The sequence below is a fragment of the Schistocerca piceifrons genome, chromosome 5 (assembly GCF_021461385.2).
Source record: "Schistocerca piceifrons isolate TAMUIC-IGC-003096 chromosome 5, iqSchPice1.1, whole genome shotgun sequence".
Lineage (NCBI taxonomy): Eukaryota > Metazoa > Arthropoda > Insecta > Orthoptera > Acrididae > Schistocerca > Schistocerca piceifrons.
Genome location: NC_060142.1, coordinates 421,619,573 through 421,644,451, shown reverse-complemented (window position 1 = coordinate 421,644,451; position 24,879 = coordinate 421,619,573). Strand labels below are relative to the sequence as shown.

The following is a 24,879-nucleotide window of genomic DNA, read 5'->3' as shown; positions in this document are numbered from 1 at the left end:
ATTCTTCCCATTGTCAAGCCGAATGGTTTGACACATCTTCCATGACCGACACTTGGATATCACATTTGTGGTCTGTATTATGGTTGATATTTTCTAACCACTGTGGTAGGCTAAACATTGAGTTGGTGATCACATTATATGTCCTTTTATGTACACTGTTTCAAAGCCATATCACTGAACTGACAATGATCAACACACATGTAACAGTCTGCAATTAACCAGGAAGTTTAAAGCCTTATGGTCACTGTAAGCTTTTGAGTGGCGACCCACTAAATATTAGTGGAAGGAATTAGTTATCTACATCACTATTAATTTTACTAGTTCGTTTATAGGATAGGATAACCCTTTACACACCTTTTTAAAATGCATATTTCAAAACAGATTGTTTTGCAGCCCTGTTTTGCCATCCCCTTGTTTTGTTGGGAATAGACCACATCCTGTTCTAATCCATTCTTTTCACAAGATGGACTTGATGTTGTCAAAAACCACTTTACCAAAACCATTGCGCCTTTTGCCTTGCTGATTTATGAAATACCCAAGAAATTTTAAGTTTGGCCTCCAAAAACGTAGATTTCTATGTATTAGTGCTAACTCCTAAAGGCCTGTAATACTTTTGAACAATGGTAACATGTTCTGTCCAGGTGTAAGTGGTAGTTAATAGATCATCCACATAGGATGCAACCCGTTCCAGAAGTTCAGGCCAAAGTGCTTTGCCTAGATCTGCAATAAATATACCTGGGCTAACCGTAATACTTTAAACTAGTAGTCCCTATCAGCAAGAAGAAAGGCAGTTTACTTCCACAAGTTCTCCTCTAACATAATGTGCCAATAAGAGCACCTGAAGTCAATGCTGCTCATTTTTATGAAATATTTGTAGTTGTTCTTCCAAACTCTCAGGCTTCGACCTGAAGGGTACCAATATCTTGTTGATACATCTGGCATCGAATATCAACTTTATTTTAGAACCTGGCTTGGTCACTGCCAAAAGTGGGCTTGCATAAGGACTGATTGATGGTTCAATGATTACCCAATTCAAAATAAGGTTTTTCTTTTGTAATGGTAGATCTTATTGCCCAAGAGATGGAGCATGATAACAGATGGAATGGTTTGTGAGGTACAACTTCTAGTTCACACTCATGTCAGTTATTTACTCAAGGTTTTTACTCAAAAATATCGCTGTATTTGGTCAGATCACCTTCCAAATTGACTCATTGATGGTCATTAGTATGACCTGATTGGAGTATTTTGTTCTCAATGGAAATTACTATATCACTGACACTGCAGGTGTTCAGGGTACTAAGATGCCTGGGTTCAGGTTTAATAAACACCATCTACACTTGTACCTGTGGACAAAACTGTCTATGGCCTTCAGCTGAGGCTAATAAACTTACATTTGATGTACAGCCCCCTAACTGTAATCAATCTTTTTGCTGAAAGTCGATTATTTCGTTCTTCTCAGTAAAGGTATCGATACTTCAGATGCAAGTAGTCACCATGCTGCCAGCAAAAGGAAAGTATGGCACACTACCTGTCCCTTAAGTTTTACTTCAATGCAGACCTGAAGCTCAGTGACCTTGCTATGTGTACCGGTGACATGTAGGGTTCTGGATGTGCCAACAGGCAACATTGGCAAATCCTTTTATTCAAAAATTTGTCCAAAAGGGCTGTGACATTAATGGTCATCTCTGACGTGGAATTAGTAACTGCCAGTGTATCGATTCCCTCGGTTATAATGGCGATGGTCAACCACTCCACAGGAAATTCTTACTGCAGGCAGTCTTCATGGATAGATTGTAATTCATATCACATGCACACACCATCATTGTAGTGCAATGTGTGAACCTCCAAACATGTGCCCTTCACACCACTTTCGACCATCATAGAGTGGCTGACTTATGTGGTCAGGATTAGCTTACCTGTATATTATGAGCAGTGAGTTCATCTGAACCTTGGTTATGATTGCAGTTACTGTTGTTATAACCAGAATGGTAATGTCTATTGCTTTTGTTTTTTCGATTCCCATTATTTGATCTAGTTGAGTTCAGTTCATCATTGTTATCGTTAATTAGTCAATCACCATGCATTGTTTTATGTAACAATGACAAAATTCCCATGCAGCATTGTCCATTCTATTGATTCGATTACCCTCATTATTTTTGTCTGGTGAACAACCAGTGTTCTCGTCATTATGTCTATCTTGATTCAGTAAATCAAAGGTGTCGATTATGGATAAAATTTTGTCCATGTTATGATGAGAAGTAATCACTGATTTTTCTCTCACACAAGTCGGCAGTTTTCCCATTAATATCTTTATTACTCGTACATCGGTAGGTCCATTTCACAGTACTGTTACTTTGGCTTAGTGAAATATTTTTCAAAGTGAGCCTTGTGAATACCAGAATTAGAAACTTCTTTGTGAAACCACTCTCCTTTTGACCAATAATTGGCCAAAAATGTTTTCTCAAAATCACTGTAGGTGAATGTTTCTCCAGTGCTTTGGTAGCCCATAATGCAGAGTCCCTGTGCATGTATACTGTTACAGACATAATTTTCTTTATGTCGTTCCATCTATGGGGAATTATGTTTGATACCTCAAATAGGTTTTGTTAGTTGGCAGTGCACATATTACCATTATTATATCCGCCAATGTAGCCACGTGCGCTAAATGCACTGTTCATTGAAAATATGTGCACCTGCATCACCAAGATAGAAGTGACCATGCAAAGCAAAACTCGTCCTCTTCAGCAGTATTCTGGATATTAATGCATACTTTTCTGAGCAGCAATGTTTTTCAGTCTATTAATGATGCTCAAAACATCAATTAAATGGATCAAAAGCGTACCACAATACAGGGTGAGTCATTAACAATTGCCACCTATAATAACTCCGATAGTACGATAGAGCTGAAACGTTTGTGGGATAAAGGTTGCATATGACAACGTGGGCCATAATATGATGTCGGTTTTTTGTTGCTAGGTAGGGTCGCTTCAGAGATATGAAGGTCAACCTTGTTTTTTTTTCACTCATTGTAGAACACGGGGATGAAAATTATTTAGGGACAAGGTAACACGACCCTGGTTCACTACCAAGCCACTGGGAGCGATGGAAGTTTTGTCACAGCGTTTTGTCATTGGCCGAAAAGTCGCGTGGCGAGGGCCTCTCGGCGGGTAGACCCGATCGCCTGGTGCAAGTCTTTTGAGGTGACGCCACTTCGGCGACTTGCGTGTCGATGAGGATGAAATGATCATGATGAAGATGACACAAACACCCACCCCTAAGCGGAGAAAATTTCCAACCCAGCAGGGAATCGAACCCGGGCCCCCTGGCACAGTGCGCTGTCCACTCAGCTACGGTGGCGGACTTTATCATTGGCTGATGAACATTGTTGCATATTTGTTTTAATTTCGTTTAAAACAGCAGCTGATTTTCTACAGACTTATGCAAATATGTACCTGATTACTGCTTTGTGCGAATATTGCACTACTTAAATTGCTTTCTAAGTCTCATGGGTTGCTCGTATTCCGCTAGATTTTGTCTACCGACGCTATAATATCGAGAGATGTAAGTAATTCCTACATTTGTGTTGTTTCTTATAAACCATAAGTTGGTTTGATTGTGTGGTGTTCTGTGGGCTCACGTGTATTGTTCTTGCTTACGAATCCCTCTGTATCGCTCAGTTGAATTACTTTGTCATTATACTGCTCCTGTTCTACTTATCTTTGCTTACACCGACCTTTCGAATTTTTTTTCATTTACTGAAGTACTCCTCATCCGCAGTTTCTGACAAATTTTATTATGTCTCGTAGTAATGGTTTTATGTGATGTCATCGCTCTTTCCTCTATTTCAGAAAAAGAAAACGTACCAAGAACGACGCGTTTTGGAGAGATCCTTAATACGGTATCTCATTTAAACTGCAGATTTGAGTAAAGTACAAATACGAAATCCACCAAATACGGCCAAGTAACTCCGGAAACACTGAAATCAAGATTGTACTATGCGACTTCATTTTGTCAACAAATCAGATCACATGACACATGATCTAGTCAGGCATAATCAGAGCACATCGCGTATGATCTAGTCAGCCAGTCATAACATCACATTTGCTGCGCGAACACACAAACACCCTGAAAAACATTAAGCATACAGGATGAATAAAATAGGAGTGGTTAATGTCCCAAAGTGACAGTAACAGGCAAACCTATGATTCCATATGCCTGTAATGGCGATGAAAGTGAAAGTGCCGGTTTCCCCAGAAGATATAGAATTGCAGTCGCTAGGCATGTTTGCAGCATTCTTCGAAGGACTTACTGCACCACATTTTAACAACCTTCAGTGCCAATAAACATGTACAATACTTCTTGGTCGCTAATAATAGATCTTAGGGGTTCCACAGAAACGTCATGTTGTTGTTGTGGTCTTCTGTCCTGCGACTGGTTTGATGCAGCTCTCCATGCTAATCTATCCTGTGCAAGGTCCTTCATCTCCCAGTACCTACTGCAACCTACATCCTTCTGAATCTGCTTACTGTATTCATCTTTTGGTCTCCCTCTACGACTTTTACCCTCCACACTGCCCTCCAATGCTAAATTTGTGATCCCTTGATGCCTCAGGACATGTCCTACCAACCGATCCCTTCTTCTAGTCAAGTTGTGCCACAAACTCGTCTTCTCCCCAATCCTATTCAGTACCTCCTCATTAGTTACGTGATCTACCCATCTAATCTTCAACATTCTTCTGTAGCACCACATTTCGAAAGCTTCTATTCTCTTCTTTCCCAAACTATTTATTGTCCATGTTTCACTTCCATACATGGCTACACTCCATACAAATACTTTCAGAAACGACTTCCTGACACTTAAATCAATACTGGATGTTAACAAATTTCTCTTCTTCAGAAACGCTTTCCTTGCCATTGCCAGTCTACATTTTATATCTTCTCTACTTCGATCATCATCACTTATTTTGCTCCCCAAATAGCAAAACTCCTTTACTACTTTAAGTGTCTCAGTTCCTAATCTAATTCCCTCAGCATCATCAGACTTAATTCGACTACATTCCATTATTCTCGTTTTGCTTTTGTTGATGTTCATCTTATATCCTCCTTTCAAGACACTGTCCATTCCGTTCAACAGCTCTTCAAAGTCCTTTGCTGTCTCTGACAGAATTACAATGTCATCGGCGAACCTCAAAGTTTTTATTTCTACTCCCTGGATTTTAATACAGACTCCAAATTTTTCTTTCGTTTCCTTTACTGCTTGCTCGATATACAGATTGAATAACATTGGGGAGAGGTTACAACCCTGTCTCACTCCCATCTTATTATAGACACACAGGATCGCTCACCACAGTGCACGGTGGCCATTACACATGGGAAAATTGCACTGAGTTGTGGGCAGTTCTCTACAGATGACAGCCACGCCCCACTGGCCAGTGGTGGCTGTGGTCATATATCTCGCTTGTGAACGATCTTCTACCGTTAATGGAGAACCACAAAGCATCAGGAAAATACCTTTTCTCTGAAAGATGGATGTGCTGCATTCCACCACCGCTCACGTGATGGAATAGTAGCGTGCACACCTGCACTAAAATATAATCCAGTATTTAACAGCACCATTGGAATGGATAAAGATAGTGTCACGTATTAACTATCGCGAGCTGGAGCCATCTTGACGACAACAACGTGACTAGAGACAAGCATATTCGTCTCGTGTTCGTTGAAATAAACAAAGGAATGCGAGTTTCGGCTGTAAATAAAAGGGGCGATCAAAAAGATCCCGTTCAAAAGCTGTACAGTCCATCCAAACCTGTCTTGAGTACTGAGGCAATTATTCTGCGGGCCCACCACATTAAAGATACCTGTTTACAAAAACACCATGCCCTGCTTTGTAGCCGGCCGGTGTGGCCGTGCGGTTCTAGGCGCTTCAGTCTGGAACCGCGTGACCGCTACGGTCGCAGGTTCGAATCCTGCCTCGGGCATGGATGTGTGTGATGTCCTTAGGTTAGTCAGGTTTAAGTAGTTCTAAGTTCTAGGGGACTGATGACCACAGATGTTAAGTCCCATAGTGCTCAGAGTCATTTGAACCAATTAGCCCTGCATTGTATAACGTCTGTAGCTGCCAGATGCACATACTCGTCCAGCAGGAACGGTCGACCTTTCAAGGCTATTTTAAAAGGAGGCGCACGCGCGATAAATGCATGGAGAGAGGTCAGATTGATAGGACATGTGCTTGAGTGTCTCGCATTTAAATTGGCATAGCCTCTGCATTATTACGTTTCCGATATGGGAACGTGCATTATAATGAAGCAGTACATGACTTGGCATACCATTCCACAATGAGCGCTTCCGACACTGCTGCCCCGTACACATTCTTCATTTCCCGATGGAGTCTGTCCTTCCTTCGGCATCCAAAAAAAGAATAGCAATACGTCAGTCCTCCCTGGACAAATTTGGCAATAACGTCGCCGTAGTTCATGTCTCCGGATTTACTTCACACTCATCAGAAAGACATGAATGCCACACTAATCCCTTGCATACTTGTCGGTGATTACTAGTACACAACTGCACTGGAGTCGTGCTACACTGCATGACATCTTCAAATGGCCACTTCTTGCTCGTCGCTTACGCAGTGTTTTCGGCAGCATCCTCAACAGCGCCGATCGCATCAGCACAGATGAAGTACCAGAATGGAAACGGTTATGATGATGTTTCATCAGGATTAACAAGCGTCTCCGAATTGACTCTGGCGACCCTACAAATATGTATTTAAGATCATTTATTTTCCATATTTATGTACGTTCGTTACCTATTTACGTACATGCAGTCAGAACGTGATGATAAGTTGCTTCTTCTTCAGTTCCAGATGGGAGCGTGTAATCGCCTCTACAGAACGATGGTATACTACAGGATTTGAGACGGTTCATTGGTGCTCCAAATGATTATGGATGGCTTCCAGGTGAATTTTACAAACGTAAATACTCGCTTTATCTTCCCCCCCCCCCCCTCCTCTCTCCCTCCCTCTCTCTCTGTCTCTGTGTTTGTGTATGTGACGAATATAATGTAATTCTTTATCTATTTCTTGCAGATTTTTTCAGTAAAGTTGCTGTGGATGAAGCGCACTCCAGCTTAATAACAGTACACTCCCCGCCACAGTCTGTGACAGACATTGATGCAAATCCTAGTCCGTCTGTAACGGAAGTGCAAGTAATTTCTCCAGCATTAACTCATGGACGGTGACTCACGTCGTCGAGAGACAAATACATAATTGGTATTTGCTCATTTTCTTTCTATTCGACATTAATACGTTTGTTGCACAAATTTGTTAGATTTTGTTTTCTTTCTTTCTAGGTGCACTCAAAGACAGTATTGTGATGCATGAGACGAGTGGTGGCCCAGAGACCGAGATGGTTAAAATATTACAAAATAACATGGTGAATGATGATGTGATGAGAGACTCATGGGCTGAATAAAACTCCAATAATTATATGAGTAAGTAAAAAACTCACAAATTATGTGTGTATGTGTATATCCTTTTACACACACACACACACACACACACACACACACACACACACACACACACACACACATAATACTTACCAATACTTTTTCTTTGCAGATGTTATGGACGTGTATGTCCTCATGCTTTCGCCTGCAACACTTTACACAGGCCAGCCAGGTCCATCAGTGATGTAGTCCCTGTACCCACAAACAAAACCACAGTCCACCCAATCATCACCAATATGGTACAGGCTCATGAAAGCACCTCAGTTGCCAACGCAGCCATGCTCTCGGTTCCCTGGATGGTCTCGCAGTTGTCATCGTCGGACATCACCTTGACATCATCCTTGGCCTAGCGGCAGCAGCCTCACAGCTCGCTGTGTTATGGATCATCAGGTAGAACAAGCAGCCGCTTTGCACTGCTCAATGCCTGCTGACGCTTTTGGGGATGTGATCACACAAGCTCGCATTGACAAGACGAATGTGTGGTATCGAAATCCTGTCACTTTTCTAAACATTTGTCAACATGTTTTGCAACAGGAGCTCCCCAAAATCATCAACAACTCATGGTGTCCTGCCATTAAGCGCAAGGCATTTATATACACCGAACACAGGCATCCCCAGAATGAGGTGGTGATGCTGGTGAGGAAAAGACTGTTAATTGCAAATTTGTGGGTCTAATGATGCAATATTATGGAGTGACTCAATTGCTGACTGCTTCAGAACTTTTAGTAAGAGTTTCATACCCTTTTTCTTTTTTTTTTTTTTAATGCTGGAAAGAGGATCAATAAAGAGCTTACTCATGTGTTCAGTCGAGAAATACAGAGTGAGTCACTAACTATAGCCACCAAGAATAATTCCGAAAGTATGATAGGAGCTGAAAAGTTTGTGGGACAAAGTTGCAAGGGACAAAGGGGCCCATAATATGACGTTGGTTTTTTGTTGCTAGGTGGGGTCACTTGGGATGCTATAGTTTGGTACTTATTTTCTGATAGCGGCTAACGAGACGAATCCAATGATGTGTAACAGTAAGATCTTTGAAGGTCAACGAAGGTCAAAAAGGTGGCATGAACGTCCATTTACAGAAGGTGTTCGAAGTGATGACCACTGGTATCAATGGAGTGGTGCACTATTCTTTTAATGGATTGCGTGGTATTCCTTATCGCATCGGCACTTATTGAAGCACATGCTTCGACAATTCTCTCTCGCATATCCTCAGGTAATTGGAACGTCTTCATAAACAATGTCCTTTAGGAATCTCCACAAGAAAAAATCCAGAAGCGTCAAGTCTGGCGAACGAGCCGACCACGGCATATCTCTGACGCGTCCAACCAACGGTTTGGGAATTGTCTCTGCATGTCAGGGTCACCCACCAATAGCGCAAAATTTCTAATCACACCTTTTGAGAAGAAAATGCTTATTAACATGAACCCTCAGCCCCCAAAACTTCGGTCTCAATTTAAAAGGCCGATATCTAATAGTATGAAGAGTATGATTTGGCCAAATTTCTACACGATACTCTGAAAAAATCATTCGTTTTCGAGAACAATTATTCCATCCCCAATAGTCACGCCTTAGTCCATAAAATAAAAGATTTAGAATGCAGTTTAGACAGCAAGTTGTTTTCATTAGACATCAAAAATCTTTATACTAATGTCCCTGTACAGGAAACGCTTACAATCGTAGAAAATAATTTACATCACTTCAAAAACGATATTTCATGAATCTCATCAAAGTCGTAGTCAAGTACAAATATTCCGAATTTAATGAACTATTGTACCATCAATCCGACGGTCTCGCTATGGGAAATCCCTTAGCTGGTATTCTTGCCGATATCTTGCTTAACTCTCTAGATGAAAAGTTTTTTTAACTGTTTTTCAACTACATCACTAGTCATTCTTTCCTGTTTCAGATACGTTGATGATATTTTAGTCATCTACAAGGGACCTGCTGATGGCACTGACGGTATTTTTAATCTCTTCAGTTTACTTCATAAGAAGATATCTTTCACCATCGAACTTGAAAACGAGGCCCGCTAATTAAACTTTCTTGACTTGACGCTTACAATAGAAGAAAATAAAATCTCATTCAACATTTTTCATAAATAAACATATACTGCTCAGATCGTACCTGCGTCTTCTGTGCATCCACAGTCTCACAAAAACGCTTTCTTTCACTCTGGTATTCACCGAGCTACTTCCATTCCTCTCTCGAAAGAAAAGTTCGACGACGAAATCATTTTACTCAAACCGATAGCAGTTAATAACGATTATAAAGCTGGCATAGTAGATACGACCATTAAAAAGAAAACTGTTAAAAGAGTTACTACGCTCGACACCTCTATCATTCAAATTAACCCCCAAAAAATATTTTTCTGTTCCTTTCTTGGGGGCCACCTCCTATCAGATCCAACTCCTTCTTCGTAATAAATACAACTGCAACGTTGTCTTTTCTACCAATAACAATTTTAAAAAATTTCATTCATAATTTAAAATCGATTCGTTCCCCTTTAGAAATTTGTGGCGTCTGTAAGATTTTCTGCGATACCTGCTCTTCTTACTACATAGGATAAACAGGTCGTGCCTTTACAACCAGATATAAAGAATACCTTTTAAGGAAAAATTCGTCTTTTGCCGGCCATCTTCTGATTACAGCTCACGCGCCAAAAGCTTTTTACGATATCAACATTCTGCACACCGAGAAGAAAGGGCTTAGATTAGATATTTTTGAAGAATTGGAGATTTTTAAACATCTTTCTCGAAATGATAGCCTCATTCTCAATGAGTAGCTGCAGTTGTGTAATAAAAATTTCTTCAACGGTATAAAGCCATTACTTGACATTTAATTTCGGATCTCCTCCTGTAGTTTACCGAATTTTTTTTCCATCTAAGTCAACTCATAATTTTTCATTTATTAAATGGTTTATTGTCTGTATTTCATGTTATATCGTTTTCTACAGGCTGTGTCATTCAGCCCTTTTTGTATTTTCTATAATGACGTTTTTATGCTTCAAACTGTACTTCTAAGTTCTGATGTAGCCAAATGTTACTTTATCTGTCGCTGTTAAACAAAATATTGCCTTTTACAGTATGTACCGAATAACATTCATTATAATTTTCGTCTGTCTACACTTGAATGTTAAGTAAAAAGTTTTACTTGCACTAGAAGGCACTCTCGATGCAATGCCAGTTCACCTGCCCACACTTGTTAACCCGGGTGCCTCAGTCTGTTGCCACCTGTGGCTGTACAAGTATGAGCAGCCCATGGTAGCTCGCCTTTATGACTAAAGCGCTTTTGGCCTGCTATTTATTTTATACGTGTCACGTAAGTACTGTCTCTGTCTTGTATTGTTAGTCAGTACTTACACTTTTATATACAAAATTTCTTTTCCGATTAATTTGTAATTATGTTATGGGCCACTGTAAACGTTTAAATTCTGATGAAGGCACTCTTATAAGTGTTGGAATCTGGTTAATAAGACTAAAATTTGTGACCGAGGTCTTTTTGTTTCAGTTTTAAATACCTTGTTTCTGTCGCTGACAGCTTGGGGTTATCAGGTCCAGTAAAAAGTGCAATGAAGTATCTGAGACCAGTCTTTGCAAATAACGTCAGTAAAATGGAAATGCAACGTCTCCCAAAGAACTAACATCAATCATAAAATCCTTAAAATCTAAATATTCTACTGGTTATGATAACATATCAATGTAGTTAATCAAAGCGTGTTCTTGTGAGTTGATACTATCTTAAGTTGTTTGTGTTATCAATGCCTTATCAGCAAAATCCATACTGGCTAAAACTTGCTGCATTTAAGCCTCTTTACATCAAGGTGGATAAAGAGATACAGTCAAACTATCGATCAAATAATTTTTTGGCTTTTTTCAGAAATATTTGAAAAGGTTGCATTCAAATATTCCCTTAAGCATCTGACTGCAAATAATATAGTGTCCAAGTCACAGTTCGGGTTCTTAAAGTGTTCCAGTGTACAGAAACAAATTTACACGTACAGTAAGAATGTACTTAATTCAGTAGATAGATGAAAGGCTACTCTTAAACGAACACGTTGCTTACTTTCATTGTATAATGACATGTGGGATCATGTTCTGGGATAACTTATAAAACGGAGTGTAATAAGACTCATTTGTGGCGTAAATTCGAGAACACCATGTAGAAACCTCTCAAGAGACGTCGTATTCTAGACACTGCTTCTCAGTATATTTATTTCTTATTGAAATTGTTGGAAGTAATGTATCTCTATTTCCAACCAATAGCTCAATACATAATATCAATATCAGGAATAAAAAGAATCTACATGAAGACATAAAATCACCTAACTTGGCCCATAAAGGGGTCCAGTATTCACCAACATTGGCCCATAAAGGGGTCCAGTATTCACCAACATACATTTTAAATAAGTTACCAGTAACCATAAAAACCTTGTTTCAGATAAAGGACAGTTTAAACAGAGTTTGAAAGACTTTTTGATAGGCTACTCCTTCTACCTTTTAGATGAATATCTTAACAGGGACTGTTAGACCAGCTTAAGTAAAATTGTCTGTTAGATTTCAGTTTTAATAGCAGTTGGCCACAACAGTCAAGATTAGGTATTTTGTGTATGATAAATTTATTAAAGGTGTACAACTGTGTTTCATTCTGACAGTGTATTAATTTTGTAAAACTTAGCAGTTCCAGTTTACTGTAACGTATTCAACTATTCTGACAGTCCCCTGACTGATCAGGATAGTGAGTATTATATTCAAATTTTTCATGTTTTTTATGTTCCACGCTCTGAGTTTTTCCACACCCACGAGAATTGTCTAATTTTTGGGTCCATGGAACGAAAACTGAATCTAATCGAATCTGATCAAGACAAGAACTATGTAATGTGTGACAAGGCTGTTTTCGTAATTCAGCATTTTCCGTAACGTGGACTGATGATACTGATGTTCTATCTTATCTCCATTCCCAAAAATACTGAGAACATATTTTGCTATATGTGATCAGTTCCTAAACTTTCCTTCTCATAGTATTCGACCTAAGAGATTTTAGAGCTGGACTGATAGGAAATCTAAAGTCAAATGACAGCCAAAATTAACACACAGGGTGACCCACTTATCTTGACCACCCTAAATATCTGTTTGTCCAGATGCAAATTACAAAATGTTTGAAGCAAATCTTCTTTAGTTGTCAGGGGGACATCAATCAGCCTGATTGCCTTCGTTGTAGCTTTGTTTTTTACAAAGATATGAACAGCGGTATGACTTTTTTAAATGGTGCCCTATATTTTTTATTCGGTAATTCTTTTCCTCTCCCAACGACCTATTCAAAAATGTATCACAGTGTACCAGTCACTGAAACACAAAATTATTAATTACATAACGCAACATTGACGTTGACGCTCCCAACGCTTAGTTCAGGTACTCGGGCTAATGGAACACATCCACGTGCTGACGTTGACAGAGGACAAATGTAAACATAAGCAGAATGCACACTCGTCATTCCGTCAACCATCGTTACTTGAAGAGTTGTGTGAGTAGAATGTACACCAACGAAGAAAAGGTAGAAATGCTACTCATCTATGAGGACTATAAGTTAGCAGAACAGTAATTCCAAAAATGTTTCCTTATGTGCAGGTACATTTAGTACAGTAGTTTAATCATTTTAAATACTGTTGTGTAGAGTAGGCATACAGTGAAGGCAGTCCTTCCTACAAACTGCATCGACATAATGTTTTTTTTTTTATTGTTGGTGTTCTTGAAGGTAGGCGAAATGCTAAGCAGGCAGAGGAACTGTACAGACAGCGATATCGTGACAAGAACCCACCTTCCCGGCGGATGTTTTCTCGTCTTGTTGGGACGCTTCAGGAAACGGGAAGTTTCAACCCACGACAACGCAATCGTCGTAGCACTCGCATAGACGAAGCTGCCGTAGTTGCAGTTCTCACTTCCGTTGCTATGAATCCACAAGGGAGCACACGACAGCTTGAACACGAGCCTGGCATTCCTAAAACCAGTGTACGTAGTATTCTTACACGTCATCTGTTCCATCCTTACCATGTACACCTACATCAAGAATTGTGTGGGAATGATTTCCAGAATAGTGTACATTTCTGTCAGTGGGCACAGCAGCAAATCCTCGCCAACCCGAACTTCTTCTCCAATATTCTATTTACCAATGAATGTTCCTCCTCAAACTAAGGACAGGTAAATTCAATAAACACGCATTATTGGTCCAGTGACAACCCACGATGGCTTAGACAGGTGGAACATTAACGTCAATGGAGAGTTAACGTATGGTGTGGGATGCTTGTTACTACAATTACTGGCCCTTATTTCATCAACGGTAGTCTAAACGGCTCAGCGTATGCCAGCTTCCTCAGAGGAATTCTTTCTCCTCTTCTGGATGAAGTGCAGCTAAGAACCAGAATGCTTATGTGGTATCAACACGACAGACGTCTAGCACATAATACCACGCGCGCACGTCGTGTTCTGAACCGAAGGTATCCTGCCAGATGAATTGGTCGAGAGTTACTTGGCCTGCTAGATCTCCTGATTTAAATCCTCTGGCCTTTTTTCTTTGGGGATATTTAGAGATATTCCAACAACTCCAGAGGACATGCAGGAACGCATTGTGCTTGCTTGTAATTCTCTTCAGTAGGCAACACTAGAAGCAGTAAATAATTCTTTCATTCAACGAGTGCACCAGTGTATCGGTGTCCAGGGCCACCACTCTGAGCACCTGTGAATGTTCTACTCCTGGGCAGTGGCACAGGAGAGTCAAAGTCAGTTTTGTGTCATGTTTTTATTTGGTTTTCATTTGTTTTTTGACAACTGCAGCAAGTGGATGAGTTTGTGAACCCGGGTTCAAAGTCAGTGTTGTGTTATGTAATTAATAACATTGTGTATCAGTGATTAGTACACTGTGATACATTTTTGAATAGGTCTTTATGAGAGGAAATGAATTACAGAATAAAAAATACAGGATGTCATTTAAAAAAAGTCATACCGCTGTTCATATCTTTGTAAAAAGCAAAGCTACACCGAAGCAAAGATACTGACTGGCGTCCCCCTGACGGCTAAAGAACATTTGCTTGAAATATTTTGTAATTTGGACAAAAAGTTATTTGGGGTAGTCAAGATAAATGGGACACCCTGTATATGTATATATTGGTTGTGCTAATTACTTTTACTGTTGTGGTTTTATTTCTGTCACTCGACTTTAGGTTTCCTATCAGTCCAACACTAAAATCTCTTAGGATGAATAGTATGAGAAGGAAAGATTACGAACTGATCAATATTTTCGGGAAGGAGAGATACCATTAAAATATTTATTTTCCTCAACGGCTTTTTAACATTAACAAAATAAGCCTTGAAATTCATCATGAAACATTTAATATCTACATCTACACTATTACTCTGCAACTTTCAGTTACGTGCCTAGCAAAGGGTTCATCGAACTATCTTCAAGCAATTTCTCTACCGTTCTACTCGAGAACGATGAGCGGGAAGAATGATCTCTTAAATCATTTCGTACGAGCTCTGATTACTCTTATTTTATTATGCCGACCACTTCTCCTTATGTAGGTGGGTATCAGAAAAATATTTTCGCAGTCGGCGGACAAAGTTGGTGAATGAAAGAGAATATCCTGCCGCAAAGAAAAATAGCTTTGTTTTAACGATTGCCACCCCAGGATGCGTATTATATCAGTGGAAATCTCTTACCTACATTACGATAATACAAAACGTGCTGCCCCCGTTTGATCTGCTGCGGATCCCTCAGCACACAGCAACGACCCAGAAAAGGGGCGGACAAGCGTGATGTAAGCAGTGTGTTTAACATACCTGCTACGTTTTCTTAGAGATCAGCAAACAGTTTGCAGTCTTAGGTTTCCTTTCCCCACAATATTATCTATGTGATCGTTCTAGTTTAAGACGCTACAATGAACCTAACAATTCAAGTTCTTAAACACTTACATAAACTTTTAAAGTTACAGATACACAAGGATTTTTTTAAATAAGAGGACCTCTTTCAACAAAAACTTTCACCAAAATCTGGAACAGAAATTAATAGTCCCTAACCTGCATGCCAAATTCATCATCTGTAGGGAAGCCTCGCAACGCAGAATACCGTGCCTGGGATATACGCAGTAAGCAGGGAATGTGTGAGGAGGTAGTGTTGGCGGTTGCGAGTTTGCATTGTAGAGGTAATGCCGAGAGCCGGAGGGGAAGTGCTGTTCTAAACTGATGTCTTTGCTCAAGTTTTTGTAAATATTAAGTCGAGCGCCTCCATGCCCACACTTGTATGCTGACTATTGAAAAAGATCTGTCATTCTGCTTTTGTTAGTATCTAAAAAGCATTCCGCTGAAATCATAGCGATTTTTTTTTTTCGCTTGGGCTTGTTAACCAGTTTTAATTTTCAGAGAAGTGTCATGAGCTTTGAATTTTGAGTAAAACCTACACGTTTCTCATGTTGCCATATTAAATTTTGCTTGTTTTGTTAAAACACAGCCGAGTTTACACAATGGCACCTGACTAAGATATGCAGATACCATTGCGAGAGAATTCTGAAACAGAGGTTTGTCACATTTAGTAAGTGAAGAACTGGCCCGCCCAGTTAGCCGTGCGGTCTAACGCACGGCTTTCCGGAGTGGGAAGGAGCGCCTGGTCCCCGGCATGAATCCGATAGGCAGACTTCAGTCGAAGTCCGGCGAGCCGGCCAGTCTGTGGATGGTTTTTAGGCGGTTTTCCATCTGCCTCGGCAAATGCGGGCTGGTTCACCTTATTTCGCTTCAGCTACACTATGTCAACGTACACCACCATTACTCTACCACGCAAATATTGGGGTTACACTTGTCTGGTATGAGACGTTCCCTGGGGGGGGGGGGGGGGGTGTGAAGAATTGAGTTGAGAAAAACTAGGGTCAATTGCTTATGGAATAGCACATCCTCGGTGCAAAAATAAGCAAGCGTGCAGTGTCTTTGATTATGTTGTTCCAAAACAAACTTTCCTCGTTACACCAACTATCGATGGCCCCTAAAACTACAGTATCCATCTAAAAAGTCTTTAGTTGGTGGTATAACGCAGTAGATAATGAAGTTTTGCATAATAAGGCTATGAAAAAATACTCTCCTTTCTGAATGCTATCGTTTGCCAAAATCTCGTTTGGATATCTCAAACCATTTATGAAATATGAGGAATGTTGTGGATATTTCAGTCTGGCTTTTTCGCTAGCACGGCACGACAGCAAATCACTATAACACATCAGATCAATTTTCCCGAAATCAGTGATAGATAGAGACCTCCACCCAAGCCTAAAGAAAAATTCGATATATTAGCTAAATTTCAAAGCCAGTAAAATGCACCAAACGCAAAACCAAGGAGATCCCAATTTTTCATTGCAAATTTGTGGTATTTGGCGCAGAGTGTTACTCACAATAACCATGACCATTAGCGAGATGATGGGCATTACATTACATTTATCGTTTTCCATGGATCCCTTGGAGAGGAGTCCCTGGGATGTGGAAAGAGTCGGAGTTGTTGTGGTTTTTTTTTCTAACTCACTTGATACTTACAAATATTTCAGCTAATGAAATATTTGTATCAGCGGGTGGTTCACAGCAAACGGCTTGTCACTGAATTTTGACAAGATCCAGTACATAGAATTTAGTACCTCACAAACAATACCTGACCGTATAAGTAAAATTATTCAAACAATGAAATTAAAGCTCTAGACAGTGTCAAATTGTTAGGGCTACAAGTTGACCACAACCTACACTGGAAAACGCACACTCTAGACTTAATGAAACGCATTATTTTAGCTGCATTTGCAGTTCGCATGAGAGCAGAAATAGGCGATTCAAAAATAAAGAAGTTAGTTTATTGCGCCTACTTCCATTCACTAATGAGTTATGGAATCATCTTTTGGGGAAACTCCTCTCACAAAGAGAACAGTTTCAAAATTCACCATGAACCTGAAATGTAAAACTACAAGTATCGCAAAAATGAATTAGATGTAATCGCATGTATTAATGTTCCAGAGAACATGTTTTACCTGAAGGACAACTGACTACTTTTCAGAAAGGCTTTGTCGTGATTTAAACAAGCAGACCTACTGTACAATACGACCACGTTATTGTGGGGCCAGTACAACGATCTGCCGCGTAAAGATGAATAATATACACACACCTGTACCGTGTCCAACAATAGAGGGTATCGGAAATCGACAGAAAAAGGCACTGGGGGCTATCTTGCAGCATTGTTCTCCAGACATTTATATCTGCCCTGTATTTACGTCAGCGGAAATTTTGCAGTTGAACCAATGGAAACGACGTAATTTCACGTCAAATGTGATTACCAGAGAAATGTAACTCGTGCATTTATTGCTAAGGCCATAGCTCATTGTGGTCGTCCAGGTTATGCTAGAATTTCGGTTTAGTGGAATCATAGACTATTATTTTTAGAAATATACTAGAAGACAAAAAAGGATGGGGCCGCGGATGACAACCGAAGGTGTCGTGCTATGAAATCCAGTGGACGATCGCCGTCGGGTCGTACGATGGGCGACAACTTCTGTCTATGACATCTCCAGGCAAGTCTTATGCCCGGAATCTCAATGCCGAGTAAATTATCTTCAGTGATGAGTCTCGCTTCGAAGTGAGCTCCAATGAACAGCTGAGACGTGTCTAGAGATGCCCCAGACAGTGGTGAGATACCAACTTGACTGTCTCCACCCGTACAACCCGATAACCAGGAGTGATCGTCTGGGGTACAATATCGTTTCATAGTAGAGCAAGTTTGGCTACCATCAGCGCCCCGTTTTGTTGCCCTTCATGACAAGTCATGTCGGGTTGAAATTTCACAAGATAATGCCCGACCGCACTGGTAGAGAGTTTCTACTGCTTGTCTTTATGCTTGCCAAACCCTGTATTGGCCGGCAATGCCGACTGGTCTCTGAGCAATTCAGAACGTTTGGAGCATTGTGGGCAGTGTCCTATAACCAACTCGGGATTTTGACAAGCTAACGCATCAGGTGAACAGAATTTGACACGATATGCCACATGAGGACATCCAAATACTGTCAGTCAATGTCAGGCCAAATAACTGCTTGCGTAAATACCAAGACCAACCCGTTACTTACCTGTTCAATATCTGAAGCACTTGCTCTTGAATAATTTTTATAAAATTGTAATCATTTCTGTTTGTGTACATATACGTCACATCAACCGACCAATTTCCATCCCCTTCGGATAATTCCTCCGTGATGCGTCCCCCCCCCTCCCCCCCTTAGAGTGTATATGAGAATTCCATATTGAATAAAACATCTGTGTCCCAGATTCCGAGAGACTGGGGAACTGTTGTGCCCCTTCTTGCCCCTTACACTTTGCGGACGCCCATGTGACCTGTTAAGAGGATGTTAATTCTGTTTTTTGGGTTAAAGTTGTTCATCCACTTCTCTGCTTAGCATTATATTCAGAGAATGTAAATTCCACCTCATGAGCACACTAATAAAAGACGCAAGGGCAGATAACTGATTATCAGATTCTCTTAAATGTAACAAGTCACCGGTTTAGAAAGTGTTGGGCAATGGACGTGGAAACAAAATTACATGCTCACTTTGACGTCTCGCTATGACGCAGGATTCGTAGCCATATATAAGCCTGAATGTTTGCTGTTAATATCAGGTGCTCCTACAGAGATGCTGCGGACTGCTTTGGTTGTGCTCCTGGTGGCGGCCCTCTGTGGCGCCACTCCCCTGCCGAGGCGCCTTCCAGGGAGGAAGCCATTGAGGCCCCGTCTGGAAGGCAGGATCGTTGGTGGTTCTACCGTCAGCATCTCCCAGTATCCATGGCAACTGTACTACACCATGTGAGTTGTCGATCAACCGCATTTTTAGGTTACCCTCTCTCTAAACAACGAAGACGAGAGCAATCTATGCTGTTTGCAAATTTTGTTTGGTAGACAACTCTAAGATAATAATTGTCCAAAATATAATACGTGTACTTATCTTGAAGCCTAGATTGTTCAATTTTAGTGCCGCTGAGATATCTTTAAATCTTTCAGGGCATAAGAAAAGATGTTCTGGTTTATAGAGAGGAAATGAATTTTATATAGCGCGTTGTAGGCGACATTGGCACAATGATATCCTCCGAAAAGAGGAATACTTGAGGTACGTGTAGGAACATACTTTACCGGTACACATTAAAGGTGACTAATGATCTATTTCACTTCAAAATGTAGGTCCCTGCAGCAGATGAATACGAGTTAAGACGTTAGTTTACAAACTCTCCTGATGAGCTACATCACTTGTACACTTTTCCGGGTGACGGTATTCGACATCCCAATGGTTGTAGCACTACCTTATGCATTTCACTATTTCCTGTCTCTGTTAATAGGTATCTGTGCATAATGGGAAGTTGTGCACATTATAGGAAGTTATTTGTCCATGTTAATATCGCGTCGCGGTGTGGTCTGCCTTGACTGCCTACCCTGCTGATCTGCGTAGAATCTCAGTTCACTAGTGTTGGATGGTTTCTCTGGATGTGAAGTGGAAGCTGAGCATTTTTTTCTGAAATACATAATATATTTTGAGCTAAACCGGCGTAATACTGAATTGTTTACATGGTTGTTGAATTTTTGCAACCTCAAAACGAAGAGCTGACGGGTAGATTATAAGCCTGAGCCCAGCATTCATGTGCGAAATAATCTAGATTATGCAGAAAGTTAATGAGATAGGATTACCCTGACATTTGAAAGGGAACACGATTTCGCGTTGACGAGTTTCGTTCGCAAGGTATCTATTTCTTTAATTTTATTTTTTTAAAGCAATGCAGAAATTTTCTCGCAGTGTCCAGGTGAAATGTAAGTTTAGGTAAATTTTTCTAAATTATGAAGGACGGGATGGGAGTTAATTTTTTCGGTTTTTACGCCACCAGTTTTTATAATATACGCTGGAGAGAAAGAAAGACACCCCTTGACATACATGGGTATTAGCCTCTGTTGAGAATAAGGAGAACTTGGTGGAAAGACCGAGGACTGTGGCCAATAGTGATATCTGTGAGTGAAAAAAACTGAATTTTCACCAGGGAGGATTAAAGTTGTACCGAAATCGATGTACTTATAACGATACAACGAATTTTTGAATTTTCATGCAAAGAATACAGTTATTATTACTTTTCGTTTTCTTACTGGAGATATAGTTGTTCTTTACTCTTCTGGAATAATGATTGAAATATTCCTGTATTTGGCCGAAAATTAAACACTAAAAGGCATATGGAATACAAGAAAGATCGTTGGAATTTGTAAAACAAGAAAGATGTTTGTTAATGAATATTTTGTTGTTCTAGACATCTGTACAGTGCAAGATATTTGAAATACTTCTACATATTTTCATTATGCAGATTTCAGTCTGCTATTTGTTTTAAAAGATATCAGTTATAGCTTTTAGGGAGGAATATTTCTTAACAGTTGCTGTTGTAAGTAATTGCAAACTGCACCACATTGGAAATACGTGAGGGCCGACTGCGTCTTTATTTTCGAAAAGCGCCGTAATTTGGCATCTGCTCTAGAAATAAGTGAAATACTAAGAAAGAAAAGATACCCATGACGATACGTAGGCGCAGGTTTGACTTGAATTTTGGCAGTAGGAATTTTTTCGTAACACTATAGGACTGCACCTAAAATTTCGAATACAAAAAGGTACTTCTCGTGAAACATAGCGCTTAACATCACTGTTCATTACGTTACCAACAGCAAAGTCATTTCATTTAATTTCGAATCAGGTTTTGTCCCAGTATCCAGGTGAGTGATGTTTAAATATTCAGTATACAAAATGGTTAGCCCCGTGGTCGAAGTCCGATACGCTTAGTTTTTAGATATTCCCTACTTGAGTGATCTAACATGTAATCTCAAGGATTGGGATTTTAAAAATAATTACAGCAACTACACTAGTGGCCATTAAAAGCGCTCCACCGAGAAGAAATGCAGATGATAAACGGCTGTTAATTGGACAAATATATTATACTACAACCGACATGTGATTACATTTTCACGCAATTTTTGTGCATAGATCCTGAGAAATCAGTACCCAGAAGAACCACCTCTGGCCTTAATAACGGCCTTGATACGCCTGGGTATTGAGTCAAACAGAACTTGGATGGCGTCTACAGGAACAGCTGCCCATGCAGTTTCAACACGATACCACAGTTCACCAAGAGTAGTGACTGGCGTATTGTGACGAGCCAGTTGCTCGCCACCATTGACCAGACGTTTTCAATTGGTGAGAGATCTGGAGAATGTGCTGACCAGGGCAGCAGTCGAACATTTTCTGTATCCAGAAAGGCCCGTACAGGACCTGCAACATGCGGTCGTGCATTATCCTGCTGAAAAGTAGGGTTTCGCAGGGATCCAATGATGGGTAGAGCCATTGGTCGTAATACGTCTGAAATGTAGCGTCCACTGTTCAAAGTGCCGTTAATGCGAACAAGAGGTGACCTACAACAATGACACCCCATACCATCACGCCGGGTGATACGCCAGTATGGAGATGACGAATAGACGTTTCCAATGTGCGTTCACCGCGGTGTCGCCAAACACGGACGCGACCATCATGATGCTGTAAACAGAACGTGGATTCATCCGAAAAAATGACGTTTTGCCATTCGTGCACCCAGGTTCGTCGTTGAGTATACCATCGCAGGCGCTCCTTTCTGTGCTGCAGCGTCAAGGGTACCCGCAGCCATGGTCTCCGAGTTGATAGTCCATGCTGCTGCAAAGGTCGTCGAACTGTTCGTGCAGATGGTTGTTGTCTGGCAAACGTCCCCATCTGTTGACTCAGGGATCTAGACGTGGCTGAACGATCCGTTACAGCCATGCAAATAAGATGCCTGTCATCTCGACTGCTAGTGATACGAGGCCGTTGGGATCCAGCACGGCGTTCCGTATTAACTCCTGAGCGGACCGATTCCATATTCTGCTAACAGTCATTGGAACTCGACCAACGCGAGCAGCAATGTCGCGGTACGATAAACCGCAATCGCGATTGGCTACAATCTGACCTCTACCAAAGTCGGAAACGTGATGGTACGCATTTCTCCTCGTTACACGAAGCATCACAACAACGTTTCACCAGGCAACGCCGGTCAACTGCTGCTTGTGTATGAGAAATCGGTTGAAAACTTTCCTCATGTCAGCGTGTTGTAGGTGTCGCCACCGGCGCCATCCTTGTGTGAATGCTCTAAAAAGCTAATCATTTGCATATCACGGCATCTTCTTCCTGTCGGTTAAATTTCGCCTCTGTAGCACGTCATCTTCGTGGTGTAGTAATTTTAATGGCTAGTAGTGTATTTGGTGTTGCTGTACAGCAGGATCTTGATAATGCCCGGGGAAACCTCACACAAATCTTGTGGATATCTGTCACATCACATGGCTTGAAATATGAGAAATCTTATCAATTTATATCCCATTGCGCCTATACGTTTATGAAGACAGGATATTGCAGTGCCTGTGTTATTAGCAGGAACGCCTCATTGCATCGTTCTTTTTAACAGCGGTGGAACTGGAATACTATGCTTACCTGCCAATATCAGGCAGCGACTTTCAATTTTAATGTTCTCCCCTGTACGGGAATTAAATAATGTGTTTACGAATGGGGGCTAGATGACATACGGATGTTCGGATCTGGCCGCGAGTCGTGCCGAATAGCCACAGCAGTTAAGGCGAAAGATCACGTAAAGCAGGAACTCCGGGTTCGGGTCTATTCAGCAAAAAAATTTTACTGTCAGCATTCCCTAATTCAGCTGAAGGTTGTTCGTTTTCACAACTGCGAATACATTTCATGTGTTCTTGAAAATTATTAACTGATTTTCTTGTAAGAGATTAAATAAATATTACTGATGTACCTTGGCTTTTTCTTCGTCAGGGGCAACTACATGTGTGGCGCCTCCATCATCAGCAGTACATGGGCTCTGTCTGCTGCCCACTGCGCGGAAGGCTACTCCCCCAGCCAGATGCTGCTGCGTGCCGGCACCTCCACCAGGGGCAGCGGTGGCTCCACCCACAACATAGCCGCTGCACACATGCACGGAAGCTACGATGGCAACGACTACGACATCGCCGTCCTGCAAGTGTCCAACGCCTTCAGCTTCAGCAGCAACGTGCAGGCCGTGGGTCTGACCTCGTCAGAGCCCTCTGCTGGGACCTCAGTAACAGTCAGTGGGTGGGGAGACACCTCCTACGAGGGCAGCGTCTCCAACACACTGCGCGCCGTCACCGTCCAGATCATAGATCGCAACACGTGCAACCGCTCGTACGGCAGCATCACCAGCCGCATGATCTGCGCAGGTGTGTCCGGAGGCGGCAAGGACGCCTGCCAGGGAGACAGCGGCGGTCCTCTGGTGTCCGGCTCCACCCAGGTGGGCGTCGTCTCCTCTGGCTATGGATGCGGCTGGGACGGCTACCCGGGAATTTACGCCAACGTGGCCAACCTGAGGTCCTGGATCAAGCAGACTTCCGGAGTCTAAGCCATGGATCATCTTAGCCAATTTTTTTGTCGAATACTTGAAGCTGGCATCACAAATAAAAAAAAAGAACACCAACTGTTGTGTAATGTGCAATTAATAAATTTGCCATACATCAACTTTTAATTTTCTTTTCATATAAACCTATGCCACACCACACTGAAATTTTGACACGTTTAACTGCTACAGTCATATCCAAGGAAGTCATAAGTTAGACTTTTCTTGATACACGACATAATTCATTGGACGTGCACATCCCAATGCTTTTGTAGTTGCTGTTAACAGCGTAGACATTAACTCACTCCGTCTTCAGGCCACGAGTGGCCTACCGGGACCATCCGACCGCCGTGTTATCCTCAGTGGAGGATACAGATAGGAGGGGCGTGGGGTCAGCACACTGCTCTCCCGGTCGTTATGATGGTATTCTTGACCAAAGCCGCTACTGTTCGGTCGAATAGCTCCTCAATTGGCATCACGAGGCTGAGTGCACCCCGAAAAATGGCAACAGCGCATGGCTGCTGGATGGTCACCCATCCAAGTGCCGACCACGCCCGACAGCGCTTAACTTCGGTGATCTCACGGGAACCGGTGTATCCACTGCGGCAAGGCCGTTGCCCATAGATATTAACAGAACATCTAATTATATTGTTGAATATAGCGGACGTAATGAAACTTTCTAAACATCAAAGACTTCAAGAACTGAAACAATATCTCCAGCACACTAATAAAAATTGTATATTTGTGGGATTTCCAGCTGTAATATCACCCACTCAAACGTTACACCACCTTCAGGTTTAATAACACAGGAAAGATCTAAATATCAAGATACTCTGGCAAATAACCTTAAGGCGTAAAACTGAAGATTATAG

The 24,879-nt window shown here is 41.3% G+C and overlaps 1 protein-coding gene and 1 pseudogene across 1 annotated transcript; one reads left to right on the top strand and one right to left on the bottom strand.

The window, feature by feature from the left end:
* Positions 1-23,386: 23,386 nt before the first annotated feature.
* LOC124799053 (trypsin-1-like) lies at positions 23,387-24,013 on the top strand. Its single transcript, XM_047262591.1, has one exon. The coding sequence runs from the start codon at positions 23,387-23,389 to the stop codon at positions 24,011-24,013; it is 627 nt and encodes a 208-aa protein (XP_047118547.1).
* A 496-nt stretch (positions 24,014-24,509) lies between these two features.
* On the bottom strand, positions 24,510-24,626 carry LOC124799484 (annotated as a pseudogene).
* Positions 24,627-24,879: the final 253 nt, after the last annotated feature.

What these genes read in the sequence shown, in the direction of transcription:
- LOC124799053 (XM_047262591.1), top strand. Translation starts at nt 23,387, where the DNA reads ATGTACCTTGGCTTTTTCTTCGTCAGGGGCAACTACATGTGTGGCGCC.